Raw genomic sequence first — 14,559 nt, forward strand, 5'->3', positions numbered from 1 at the left:
GTTATTTGAACTATACTGTTCAATATAAATACATACTGTATATTTAACAAAAATAGGTATTTTACATATTATATTATTTTCATATGTTCATATCTTAAGAGTATTGTGAAATTATGGCTATACATTAGTCAATATAGGTATGCACAACATGAAGTTTAACTACAGTAAACTGAGCTTCATATGAAGTTTTATTGTTGTAAGCAAAATGTTTTAAAGATTTATTTAAGACCGTAAATACACGGTGAGGTAGGCAAAAGTTATTCGCTTTGCATCATTACATTGTATGTGGTACATGTTCAAATATATCAATTGTGTGTTTTAGATGTTGGTGAGAGGCAGTGCAGTGCATCTACTCATAGGCAGTGGTGAAATGTAACTAAGCATATTTACTCAAGTGCAGTACTTAAGTAGGAATTTGAGGTTCTTGTACTTTACTTGAGCCTGCTCTTTTCATGCCACTTTATAAATCTACTCCACTGGATTTCAGAGTGAAATATTGTGCTTTTTACCTAATTATATTTATCAGAAATAATAAATTATGTTTTGCAGAAAGACGTACACGTTGTTACCTGGGGGGAACTGGAGGGTGGTAGCTATGCTTCTGTGCCGCCGCCGTGCACATTTGTGCTTCTGTGCATACACACAGTTTTTGTCGTGAATCTACAGTTTTTATGTATCTGCACAAAACTGGTATTGACGTCTACCAAGGACTGAATAAAATCAAAGCGAAAATACTCAAATAAATCTTCAGACTCAAAGGGAAATCTACTTGCTGTATTAAAAATCTAACATTTTGATGGCCGTGCCAACAGCCACACAATAAAAGTTACCTGAAGCTGTGTTCACTTCCTGGTTGGAGTCTTCAAGATCAGGCTAAAGGCGGAGTCTGGCTTTGTACGGAAGGCCATCCCACGGACCAAACCAAAAGCTGTGACAGCAAAGGGGGGGATTGGGGTTTCTTTGTGTTAGTTTAAGTGATTGTCCATGTAGTTCTCCCCTTTGTGTTTAATTTGGTCCAATCATCCAGTATATCTTGCCCCATGTCTCTTTCTGTTAGGTCTGTTAATTGAGTTTTTTTTCAGTAGAGTGACATCACTTTTCTTGTGCTGCTTTCACATGTCTTTCACAAATTGGTGCAATTTCTTTCAAAAACATGGAGGAAAAAGTAATGAGAAACTTATCTGTGTTCTTTGTGCTTTAAATGCTTGGTCTACAACGTAAAGACCGAATCCAAAAAACAGTTTTACTTACGCAGGAATGTTGTGTCGCGAGCCCATGGGTCTGATATCAGTAGTAAAAGCAGGATAACACAGTTGTTTCCATCCCTCAGTACTGTTCACAGCTTCTAAATGACTGTGAAAGTTAATCAAGTTCATCAGTGTAATTCACTTGCATATATCTTATCAACTATGTAAATAAACACTGCACAATGGTGATTAAACAGTTATTTGACAGGCAGGAATTTAATCAGGAAGACAACTTAAGAAAAGGAAACTGCTCTCTGTATCGGGGTTAGACAGGTAGGTGTTACATCACTTCCCCATTGATTATTTGCACTGAGGATTTAGGATTTTAGAGGTTGAAACTAATTTTTGATTAGTACTACCCAGACAGGAGGAGCAAAAACCTCGACCTGCAGGCCAACATGTAGGTGCTCTGTTACTCTGCAGAGAACCTCACATGGTCAAACTCTAGTTTTCACTGTCCCACGAGACAGACAGACAATGTCAGAATACAAATATTACTTTTAAACAATGTGGTTGATGTTTTCAGGCTCTTGTTGGAGTAACCCACTAGGGGGCCCATGACCTGCCACATGAGTAACCAATCATGGACAGGTTTTATGAGCAGGGACAGGATGCTGACAGGCAGGAAGTGCTAGAAAGCTTGGGCAAGGAAGCAACAATGGTGATCTGCCTGAAGTGCTGGAGCTTGAGGGCAGGTATATGTACTGCATGGGCAGCAGGCAGCTGTTTTTCATGTCAAAGCTCTGATAACCCACTGGACACTGAAAGTAAAATAAATCATGACTGATTGTGTGTATTCACAAATTAATTTGTATTTAATCAAATAACCCCAAACCAACTGAGTGAATGAGCCAGTGAGAACTGAGGGACTATAGCGCCCAAGTGGCCCCCTTAGAGGCTCGAAGGGCCACTTGAGGCGGGCTCCAAAAGTGAGTAAATCCCCTTAGACCCTCATGTTAAAATCCCCATCTTTACAGTACAAACAGTTTTGGTTCTTACAGCTAATTTTCTCATTAATGACAACTAGACAGGACATGACTTTTCATATCACTCACTTGTTTAAAGGTTGTTAAAGCTTAAAGTTATGGATAATTAAGGTTATTGTTGCTTTGAGCAACAGGTCTGTGATGTCTGTTAAGAGTAACTTATCCCCCCACTTTTGGTTTGAGTGCCTCCGCCCTGCAATGCAAAACAAAAATCGTCTCAAAAATGAGCATAGTTGGGAGCGACGTCCTAATCGTGCTACCTCTCGATCCACAGCACCTTCCTGCCCCTTCCCACACACACATAAAGTAGTCGGTTGGTAAGAGGGTGGCAACAGGGGGCTCTGTTGGTGATGAAAGCAGGCTCCTGCTGCTAGGATCAGCCAACAGCAAAATTCAATAGCAATAGCCAGATTTCAACCTTTGGACAGACGTTTTTATAGTGCGCAGCTGAGAAATGATTGAATTCTGTCTTTTTCCTCCTTAAAAGCTTCACTGTGGAGCTGGCTAAATGAGCAGTTGAGGCATCAGCAATGTCGTCTGATGGCACTCTGCCCTGGCACCTCATTTCCATCACAGAGGATGATGGCAGCTCACACGTGCACACAGAGGACTGGCTTACATAATTCAAGAGTACAGCCCGCATGAGCTCTACAGCTGGGATGTTATCATCCTCTCCATTGACAGAACAGATGAGCGTCACAGCAGAGCCTCTGCAGAGTTATTCAGACTGCACTTATTTGCATTAATGAGAGGTCAAACACAGCTGAAACATCTATCAATTTCTCTTTATTTTATACACATATAGAAAATGTTTGGCACATTTCTTTTCAAAGTACATTATATATATATTATCAGAACATTTTATGGCTCTATGACCAGTTATTATTTATAATACATTGATAAATTGAAACCCAAAAGGCAATCTTGGCACTTATTCACATTCATCAGGAAACTTTTTGCTCCACTGCTAACCGAGAAAAAGCAGGATCCGGGCAGGACAAAGTCTGATGTCATCCACTGCTGTCTTTAATGTGACTGTGGATGTTGTCACCGCTCATGTTTGGGCATAATGTCTCCTCTGTCCACCACTGCCATACCAGGCCGGTTCAGTTCCTTTTGGGGTACATCTGCATAAAACTCAGCCACCACAGGGCAGTGATCTGACGCCACACCGCCCCATGACCAGTTGTCTGGGATCCAGGGGTTGGTCAAGCCCTCTCGCACTACCGAGCAGTGGCCTGACGGAGTTAAAGACAAAAGGAGATGGGGAGTCAGCAGACATTATTAGATAATATACCAATGGATTTACAAAGTGAGGTAGAACTTTGATCCAAGAAAAACTGCTTTATCTGACATCCCACTATCACAAACTCAAGCATTAGCTGCTATTGCAACTGGTCTTCATCATAAATGAAAAACTAAATCACGCGTCCCGATCTTTGACTGTTAAAATCCCAGGAATGTTTTATTACTGAGAATAGGCATTAAAGGGACTTTCAGTCATGTAAAAAACTCCTCGCTTTGAAATGATTCAGATAACCTGCCATTTTAATTTTCACAGTCCTGAGAGACTCAAATCTTGACCTACAATATGCTTTTTATAGACTTGACTTGAGACTTGCTCTGACAGGCTTTCAGACTTAACTGTTACTAATCCTAAATAATGTTAGACTCAATGTATTTTTTCACTGAGTTTGACTTGAGACTTTGAGTAATCTAAAAAAAATCAATACTTAATTTGGAAGAGTTTTGAATAACTTGAGACCTTACTTAGACTTTTTTTTAATTAACTTTAGCTTGATACTTGACTTGTCTTGATTTTCTTTGACACATGACCTGACATGGACTTTTCAAGACTTAAACTTGTTTCCACTGGCTTTGCCTCAAAACTTGACTTGAACTTGACACAAGATTTAACTTGTCTCAAAAAACTTGAGAATTGACTTTGATTATCTTGGATTATGTGTCTCGATTGACTGACTTGAGACTGTTATGAATAACTTCAAATTTCTGATTCAGATCTACGTCTGTCCAAAACCACCCGCACAGCACACCTACCAGAATAGAGCTTCTTGAGGGAGCGGCTCAGCCAGATGTTGTCCAGACAGCGGGTGCCCTGTGGTGAGCGGGTGCTGATGTTGGTGAACAGGGAGGACGGTACCAGGGCAAAGAGCTTCTCTTTTCTCAGTATGTCCAGCTCTGAGCTCTGAGGAGGGGAGCCAAAATCTCCCAGTACCACCAGCTCCTTCTCACCTGCAAAAAAAACATGGCAAAATAAATGAATGTCTCATGATTCATCCTCATGCAGAGATGGAGGAAACGTTTTCATCTATCACTCCAAATTCTGTGAATCAATCCATTGTGTCATGCACGTGGTGTGACGTGATGAAGAGGTGACTTTTACAGGTCTAGCCTAAGACTCTGGGAACAGCACCAGGCTTTGACGCCAATTTGAAATAGTGGCCAAACCGTGGAATTTCAATTTCCGTCATGTAATGCCATGGGGCCCAAAAGGACTTTTTCCCATAGACTTACATTGTGAAAGAGATATCTGTAAATCAGTGGATACATTTTTAAGGGTCCATTTGGTACATTAACATTTTGGATGTCTAGAAGAGCTGCACAAATAATAATTTTCTCCACATTCAAGTTAGCAGGAGCCTAAACTAATACATGGTGATTTTGTAGGCATGGCAAGACAAGCAGCTTAATTTGTAGAGCACATCTCACACAACAGTGCAATTCTAAGTGCTCTACACGGCACATAATAGAGGATACAGATTTGCAATAAAAGAGTAAAGAGATCAAATTTAATAACTTAATGATTAAAAAAAAACTTAAAATCATCATTAAAAATAGCAAAAGTGCAGACAAGAGGTGCAAAGATTAAAAGATTATCTAAGATGATATAAAATCCACTTTAAAAATAACTTTGCACTCATTAGTGGGTGGAGTACCTGGGAACCTCTCCTATACCCAAGAAGTTTTTCGCCTTCATGCACCACAGGGCAACATCCATTGGACTGAATGGAGCCCCGCCTCTAACGCTGTATCCACTTCTCTTTATACATCCACAAGCTAGCCTGATAGACTGACCTTTGAGTGTTTCCTGGATGCTAGGGGAAAGGTGCGGACACCTGGCTTCATCTGTGTTGTGGTTCTTGCCATTGGACTCTCCCGATGTAGCCGTGGCTTGCATGTGAACGTTCACCACAGTCAACTCATATGCACCAACCTGATAGACAAAGTCAGACATTTGATGGTTAGAATCCAGCAGGCAACATAACAAAACACAGGATATACAGTGCATCGAGCTATCTTTTTTAATGTACTACCGTGTGCTGAAAAATGTGTTCCTGTCTACAGTTTAATGATTGTTTGCCACCCATCTGGTTGCCTGACTGATGTGTTTCTTGCCCTGTCTTTTTTAGTAATGTCAAAGTGTTCCCAGATCTCCAATTATTTTGATGAGTTTAATGTTATCATATCTATTAAAAATGATCACCAAAACTACAAAAATACTACTTAAGTTTCAATAAACTGGAATTCTCCTGTGAAAAACTACTAGAATTACCACTTAACAGTTGCATGCCTCGGTGAAACAGTCATGATGTACCAACAATTTACATCCGTGTCTGTGAACACCCAAGATCAGTTTCACCAATGCAGTATGTGACCAGATATCTCCCCTTCTGTTCCTGAGATATGGCGTTAACATAAAATACTTGGATTTTATTATTGAAGACATTTGTCTTGAGGAAACACCCCACCAGTTTTGGGAATCAATCAAAACTTACAGAAAAGTGGGCCAGATAGAGTCGAGGGTGGGTATGATGTCCGTTGCCATTGACAACAGGAGACTCCAGGACTGCAGCATCCTTCAGGTCAATACCAGACGAGGCGTCCCACAGAAAGCCAGAGTAGCTCACTCCCTGTGAAAAGAAGGATCATGGGAAATGGAGTCATATTATTTTTCTACAAGTATTATTATCCCTATTATAAAGCCTCAAAATCATTACTAATGAATATCTTATGACCACTTATTAATGTATAATGCACTCCATCACTAGGCCATCAATGTGCAATTTCTCTACTGAAATATAACAGACGACGCTGTGATCTTCTGTTACAGGGTGCTATTTATAGCAAACGTAAACAAAGGATCGGGCCAATTCCATTCAATTAAAAAAAATGTTGATCTGGCCCAATATCGATCCTTCAGATCCGACCGGGACAACCGCACTTTTACTAAAAAGCAAATATTGCATATATTTCCTGATCACAGCTTAGCTCTGTCAAAATGTTGATATCTGACTGAGAGCTGTATTACAGATAAAAGTTCAGCTAACAAAGCTTAGTCACGGTTATCAAAGTGCATTTTGAGCTTATTAAAAAGACAGTTTGTGAACTCAAAATGTCCACTGAGATAAGATGACCGTTTAGTGATCTCTGTGGAGAAACTGTTCCTTTGCAGCAGTGGACACTTAAGATGCTCAGAGTGACCTAGAGGCTAAGTGGCGATGGCGTCACTCCAGCCACGTTACAGCGATCTGCGACTTCAAATGAATGTAGGTCAGGGGCATAAAGTGGGACAGGGGGCAATGGCCCTTTCCCTGCTTCCTACCCTATCTTGCACAGTCGGCATGGCAAAGTATTTCAAATTGAAAATAAGAATTAAAAAGAAAAGTTTAAAAAAAACAAAACACAAAAATGTCCTGTAAAAAAGTGAAGAAATTAATATATATATATATATATATATATACATATATATATATATATATATACATATACACATATACACATACATACATATATATATATTTGTTTTATTTATTTATTTTTTTTCTGTGACAGAATTTTTTAATATATAATTACAATGATTCTGAATATTGTTTTCTGGACATTTTTGCATGGTTTGATAACTTTCTGATAATTCTCCACCTCCTTTTTAAATCTTTTTTTTAGGTCACTTTCTCTGTCACCTTTTACTAATTTCTCGCAATTAGTGGGACATTTCTTGCCAAGCTGGTCATTGCCTTTTTTCCTCATGTTTTTGAAAGAAATCAAACAAATTTGATCAGGTTTCAAAGGACTAAATAGCTTTTTGGAGGCATATGATTGCAGCACTACAAAACTGATGTTTAACCAGGTTTTAAAGTGTTAAATGCAGAGTAGATGCAAACTACACCCTGGATGATTAAAAAAAAAATGTAAATTTCCATAAATCCGTGACCCAAAAAGATTAACTTTTTAAATGCTGTTTTTTTTTCTTGCCTTTATTTGGCAGGACACCTTTTACATTAAAGGGGGGAGCGAGAGGTAATGACACACAGCAAAAGGCCGTGAGATGAAGTCAAGCCACTGCTGTAAGTGAGCTGCTTGGCACCCCACTCGTCGACAAACTTAAGTAACGTTAGACCCTGCTATCATGCTGTCAGAATGTAGCTGGGGTTGCAGGGCATTTTGAAGACCCCTCGTTGTTATTTTAACCATCCATCTTATGTAACCGCGGCCACGAGCACGCAGCTGACCGAACACAAGCTCATATCAGGGGTTCATCTCCTGGATGGTTTCCACTGTGAAGGAACGCAGCTATCTGCTCTGTGCTCAGCGTCCTCCTGATGTCTGAGCATGTTAAGAAGAGAGACGGTAGCCTCCTCCAGCTAAATAAATTCACTGTTTTACCGGAGAAGCCGATAACTCTAGAAACAAAACACTGAACTGCCTCGTTTTCTTGATATAAGAAAGCTGTGAGGATTAATCTCTAACATTACACTACTTGGCAAAAGTTTGGGTTTGACAGAGGGTTCATGATACTAATATTTCTTAACTGAAGCAGAGCAGCATTTTTCTGTCCCATGACATTAAAATCTACTCTTTAGTCCGTTCAGATCCCCCATCCATTCCAGTAGACATAACTTTTCTAGGATGTCTAGATCTTTGTGCATGAGCCAATCACAGTGTTTCACGTCATCTAAGGTCGACTGCAGTAGAGCCACGCCCCTTTTTTAACAAGCATGGATGACCGTGTGCAAAGGAGGAAGCACAGGACAAGTTTAAGTCTATAAATCATCTTAATAAAGTACATAATTTGTGTTAAAACTGTGTTAAAAACACGATTGTTATATTATGTATGCATGTAAAAATGTCATATGAAAGATTTACAGCTTTTACTCTGGATTTAAAAAAAGAAATCCATCCATTGGAATGGACGTTGGATGGGGAAATACCATTTAATTAGGGAAGTAATCTGATTAAAATGCATATTATTGATTACATTCACAAAATATTAATCTTTGGAGGTTTGAGACATGCTATTATCAGAATAATTTTGGATAGTTTGATTTGTGATGACAAATACGATACAAAATATATATGCAATGTGTTTTAAAACATCACTTTTAATAATTACTAATTGTTCATGAAAAATAAATAATCTCACCTTTTTTTTGATGAAAAAGGTCTGTGAAAAAAAATAATTTATTGTAATTTTTACTATTAGGCGATTTCTGCGTTCAGACTCCTTCTTGGTTGCTCATGATTTGTGAGTGCATTTAGAGTAGAAATTCATCATTACAATATTTTTTTCTGTCTGTATCATGAAATTGAAATTTTTATTTCGAATATGCAAGAGCAACCACAAAAATGTAATAAACAAACGTAAAAGAAATACCACAAAGGAATAGTAAACAAAATAAAACATCAAGCAGGTTGCTTACTCGAAAAGGAGTGAGAAGAAGTAAAACATGATTGGGAACGGGTTTAACAAAGCAGCTAAAGAGTTAGTAAAGTATCAGTGTTGTTAAAAATGGCTGCCGTACCTTGCTGGAGTGTCCAGTGGGTTTTTCAGACACAACACTTTTCCAAAGACCCCGTGGCCATTTCCACTTCCGTACGCTGGCAAGCGTTCCTTGGTTTAACTCCGCACAGAACTGAAAAAAGATTTTAAAAAAGGCAGAAAATATTCTGTCAGCACTATAAAAACACACACACACACACACACACACACACACAAAGACCAGAACATTGCAGTAATAACATGGCAATGATGTAAAATGGTAACAAAAGGACTGCCTCTTTGCCTCTCCACACTAACATTTTCTTAACCTTTTAAAACCTGGATCAACATCAGTTTTTTTGAGCTGCATTCAGATGCTTTTCACAAGCCATTTAACCCTTTGTAACATGAGTACATTAGTTTGAAGGCAATGATCAACTTGGCAAGAAGTGTCCCACAAATGGCAGGAAATTAGTAAAAAGTGACAAGAAAATTACCCAAATATTATTTTTTTTTAACAGAGGGGAGGATTATATATATATATATATATATATATATATATATATATATATATATATATATATATATATATATATATATATATATATATATATATATATACACACAATTTTTGGGTCATGTCTTCTTCTCCTAATGTTTTTGAAATAGACCAAACCAATTTGCTCAGGTTTCAAAGGGTTAACCATCAGCTCTGTCTGAGAAACATAAGTAACAATGTTGGTGTATTTGAACTGTGTATCAGGCCTATATAAAACCAATGCCAAGGACACTGTGAGTCGATAATTATGAGAATCAGAGCATGGTAAACACAAAAACAGCCCACGGGGGTTTGAATACGTAAAGGGACACAGTGCTTAACTTAAAAAATATCTCCTGATGTTTATCTGATAATTAAATGCCAACACAACTTTAAGGCTTCTGATCTGTTTCTAATCTGTCTGAAACACATGACAAAGTGCATTTCACAGGGAGTGCTGTACTTTATTTTAACACTTGAGGGCAGATTAACTGGGTGTCAGCAAAAAGAGGTTTTGCTTTAAGTCTAACAGGCTCTGAAAAACAATAAAGAGTTCAATGAACTCAAATATCCTCATCTCACAGAGGAAATACTGTTGGAAAGAGGAAGCCTCGCGTCGACATCATGAGAGAGGACTAAATCAGAAGTGGTGTAACACTCTGGAGACAAGGCAAAGGTAACTTGGGGTGAAAATGAAATAGGAGAAAGGAAAGGAACAGAGGGTACAGCACAGACCAACGTGCTCCTAAAGGTTCAAGTTGCCACCGGCTCTAAATTTAACCTAAGAAGCTCCCTTTGGGACACCGGGAGAGTCAGAGGAACCCCACGCACACACATACATGACCTCTCCATGAGGGGCCCATGCTGAAATAACAGCCATTAATATTTAAAGTGACAATGTGCAGCATCTTAATAATAAATGTCTATTACAGCAGAGCAGAAGTCTCACAAAGACGTTCATTTGCTGGAGCTGCGAGCTATACGAATTATGTAATCCATGGTCTTGAATCACTTATCTGTGTACTAATAGAGAAGCCCAAAAATGAGTCCTAAAACCCAGAAATCTGTTCACATTTCCACACCTCTGGTTCCCTCATCTCAGAGTCAATGGGAATTGGATCGGTTTTTGGTTAGAAGCCTTAAATAAGTTCTGTGATTAACACAAGCTCAGGAGACTTACACGTTTTGTTTTACAACATAAAATACATCAGTAAATGACCCCACTCACAAACTCTAAAGCTTTTATGTGTCTTAGAAAAGGTGGTTGCTAATAATAGGCTAAATGAGACAACTGAACGTCAACGGGCCGAGCTGCGCCGCACACAGCTTTACAGCCTTGAAGCAGAGGCGATGTGACGGTGTTTATAGCCTAACTTTAGCTTTTTAGTTCAGGCGACTGTATTTAGGCTTCAAAAGTCCTGAAAGAGGTGTTCATTTGTGAAGACTATTTTGCTAAACAAAACATGTAAGTATCCTAAATGTTTATTTATCACGGAGCTTATTTTCTGCAATGATCCAAAATCCAATGGAAAAATCCCATAGGTTTTTTGATGAGGGAACCATGGTGATGTTAGCTTCTTCATTGGCCTACAGAAAAAAACATCATCCCTGGGGTACTCCATTAAATGTAGTATTAAACAATCCAGTTCACATTTTACTATATGTTTTTATAGCAGGTGCTGTAGCAGTTTGTAAAGCCCCACATCAAATTTATGTTTTTGTTGATTTTGGCCTGTAGAAATAAAACTGACTTCTAAGTGTTGTTAAACATAATGATCTGTTACTGTAAAAATTAGATTACACAATTAAATTTGAAAGCACCAATTTGTGCTCTTTAGTGTGTTTTAGATCTCCTTTTTTGGACTTCAGGTGTGAAGCATAAACTGCATCGTTTTTGGCCGCACTCTTTGACAGATCTAAAGTGCTAATGCCTTTTGTCCTCATAGGGACTAAAACATGAACCTCATAACACTTTCTCGAGGGCAGAACAAAGCTAGATAACACTAATTCACACTCAAGTCCTGTTACAAAGTCTATCAGGTCATCTCAGTGCCATCGCAGCTCTATCAGGCGGCCGTCAGATATACAATCATTGAACCACTTTCTGTTTTCACAGGCCCATCTCTGAGTAGGTAATAATATTAATAAAAAAGCAATTTCAGACCGCCGGGAGGGTCAAAACCCCCGACAGGATTTAGGTTGAGCTGGAGTCCCCAGGGGCCATTGAGCCTGTAAAGTGAACAAGGATGAACAAGTATTATTTTGCCAAAACGCCCTCATAATTCAGCCTGTGCGAAATGAAGTGCAGGCGCAGCATGTAGCAGGGCCCCTGGCAAAGAGCCCAGGCCTGGAGGTGTCACCTGACACCTGGACTACACTGTGCAGGTACAAGGAAAAAAAATCACTAGAGCACAGGCTCATTTCTCACTGCAGAGGAATTGCTTATCTGATTACCAGAATGAGTGTTAATCAACAGTACAGACAGGGGATTTAGAAACCTTTGCTGGGAAAGCCTGAGAAATAAACCTGTCATTAGGATTATTTGATTTTGGGCTTAAAGACAAAACCTCTTCATTTAAGGCTGTGTTAAATACTCTAGGTGTCACCAAATTACCAATAAAGTGTGTTACTCTGCATTATTATGTAGCAGAAATGTTGAAACTTTACATTCAATAACCTTAAGGTTAACATGTGGTTAGGTTAAGTTACAAAAAAAACTTGGTTATGGTTCAGAAATGATGTTTGGGCTTTAAAAACAATGTTTTGGTGGTACAATACCATGGCTAGAGAAGTTGTCGATGACAGTTTTAAAAAAAACCACATTTTGGGCCACTTTCCTGGCAGGTAACACAGCAATGTCGTGTTAAAACACAACTGCTTTTCATGGCAGGAAACAAAAATCTTTGAAATGGCCTAAAATGTCTTGAAATGGCCTAAAATGTTCTATAATCCAAGAAATGTCCTAAAACCCTACAAACATTTATTGGGTTGCTGTGACTGGCCCCTGGCTTCCTGTCATTTTGTAAAAGTGGCCCCCAGGCAAAGCAAGTTGAGTGTCCTTGCTTAACAGGATAAGTGGTTACAGCTGGTGAACGAACGAACGAACAAACAAATGAACGAACGAATGAATGGGTTATTAAGTGCAGTATGTCTCTGTGTTACCTCCTGTTTCACATGTCTATCTGAGTACGTCACGTTTCTGTTCTTAGATCTCCTTAAAAAAAGAGATCTGAATCTCACGAGGAGGATTTGATGAAGGCCAGACATACAGTTGTGTCACTGAAGCCTCTTTCATTTCCACAAGCAAAAACTACTCATGGCCACACTGACTGAAACATGAAAAGAAAAAGAAAAAAAGAGCTGCCTCTTCACAGCAGGATGGACAAATGAAGACATTTAGGAGCAAACAAACACTGAACCCAATGAACCTCCGGAGGAGAGCCAGATCACTGTGTATGAGGTTGCCAGCGTCCACGCAACACAAAACAACAAGGAGAGAGTGTGTTTGCACATGTGCGGTTTAGAGTATTTATGAGGTAAAAAGCTGTCATTTGTCCGGATATTGCATGCTAATTATTGTATTTGCACAAAGGCTGTTTGATAGTAACCAGGAAGGTCTTTTACAGTAGGATTAATCATGAGTTTAAAGCCTAACCACAGACAGAGGGTTCCTTAGCGACAAAACAGACAGAGGACAACAGTCTAAAATCGGCACAAACTCTCTGTATGACTAATCACCGCACACGTCCAGCAAACACGTCCTCCAAAGTTACAATGAAACACTCTCATGGCTGTTTGGAAAATGGCTTACCCTAAATGGACATTTAGCCTCTGCAGTGGAGAGAATATCCACCATAAGATAGTTATGACACATTTTTATGACTCACAAAGTACATTTTTACAGATGAAGGTTTGTCAGAGTTAAAGAGTTTTTTGAGTTCAGCTGTGGTAGCTGCAGCCTGCTTATCCCCGCTAAGCTCAACTACTTCCTTCCTAAATTTGGGTTTTGTGGCTTCAGTAAGTGACAGAATAGAAACTGACGGCAAATCCAGACTTTAAAAGTTCCCTTGAAAAGACTTTGATGCCACATCAGTGTTATTCTTCAGCTGATGGTGCACATATTAATGAACAGCAGAGGAGACTTTGCAATATAGGCCTACTACAATTCTTCATTCATTTAAAAAAAATGAAGGAAGTCCACTATGTAAGAGGGCCCAAGAGTTAATCCTCTCAACATCAGCTTTCTTGTGCTGCTGATGCCTTTCATTACATTTTAAACATCTTAAACCTGAGAAAATTGGTTCAATTTCTTCCAAAATATAGAAAAACAAATGCAGCACATGTGCATTAGTAAAATATGTCTTTATCTGTATTTTAGAGTCTTCTGATTCAGTTGTATTGCAGGAACTAACAGGCTGACTTCAGTCAGACCAATGAGCAGCTTACTGGTTGCTAACTTGAATACTAATTTCACAAATCCCATTTTAAGCATCATGAACTGAGATCTAAGATGAAATTTGCTGTATGAAAGCTTTACAAAATGACTGATAGAGTGTTATGACACTGATAGACACATTTAAAGTTGCAGGGAGGCTGCAAAATATGGTTGAGATCAATATTAATGAAGATATTTTCTGACATCAGTACGCCCATATATCCTAACACTGCAAATATGTGCAGAAATAGTCAAACAGATGTCTAAAATGATAAAATGCCACTGTTTCTCATTATTAGACCAAGCTCTTATGTTCATATGTAAAACAAGAATTTTGTAAAACTGACATTATCACAATAATAATAATCATAATAATAATAATTCCACTAAATGTTGCTAATTGTAAATACTGATTAATGGCCAAAAACACTTTTTAATCATACTGATATTTAAATATAACACAAAAAAACTTTATTTAGAATACAAAGAATATTGCTCTTTTATCAAGTTTCATAAATTAAAATATATTTTGGCAAGCTGCACTGCACCAAGTGAGGAGAAAGATCTGAGAGAAC

The 14,559-nt window shown here is 38.5% G+C and overlaps 1 protein-coding gene across 1 annotated transcript in view; it reads right to left on the reverse strand.

The window, feature by feature from the left end:
- Positions 1-2,997: 2,997 nt before the first annotated feature.
- Positions 2,998-14,559, reverse strand: part of eepd1 (endonuclease/exonuclease/phosphatase family domain containing 1) — a 29,698-nt gene continuing 18,136 nt past the window's right edge. The window contains exons 4-8 of the mRNA XM_042506842.2: positions 9,055-9,165; positions 6,031-6,165; positions 5,330-5,468; positions 4,292-4,486; positions 2,998-3,471 (exon numbers count right to left, since the gene is read on the reverse strand). Coding sequence (XP_042362776.1) covers positions 3,281-3,471; positions 4,292-4,486; positions 5,330-5,468; positions 6,031-6,165; positions 9,055-9,165 — 771 coding nt within the window. The 3' untranslated portion in view covers positions 2,998-3,280. The remainder of the gene's footprint in view (positions 3,472-4,291; positions 4,487-5,329; positions 5,469-6,030; positions 6,166-9,054; positions 9,166-14,559) is intronic.

This window comes from Plectropomus leopardus, chromosome 17 (genome assembly GCF_026936395.1).
Source record: "Plectropomus leopardus strain MGB_pleo_1.0 chromosome 17, ASM2693639v1, whole genome shotgun sequence".
Lineage (NCBI taxonomy): Eukaryota > Metazoa > Chordata > Actinopteri > Perciformes > Serranidae > Plectropomus > Plectropomus leopardus.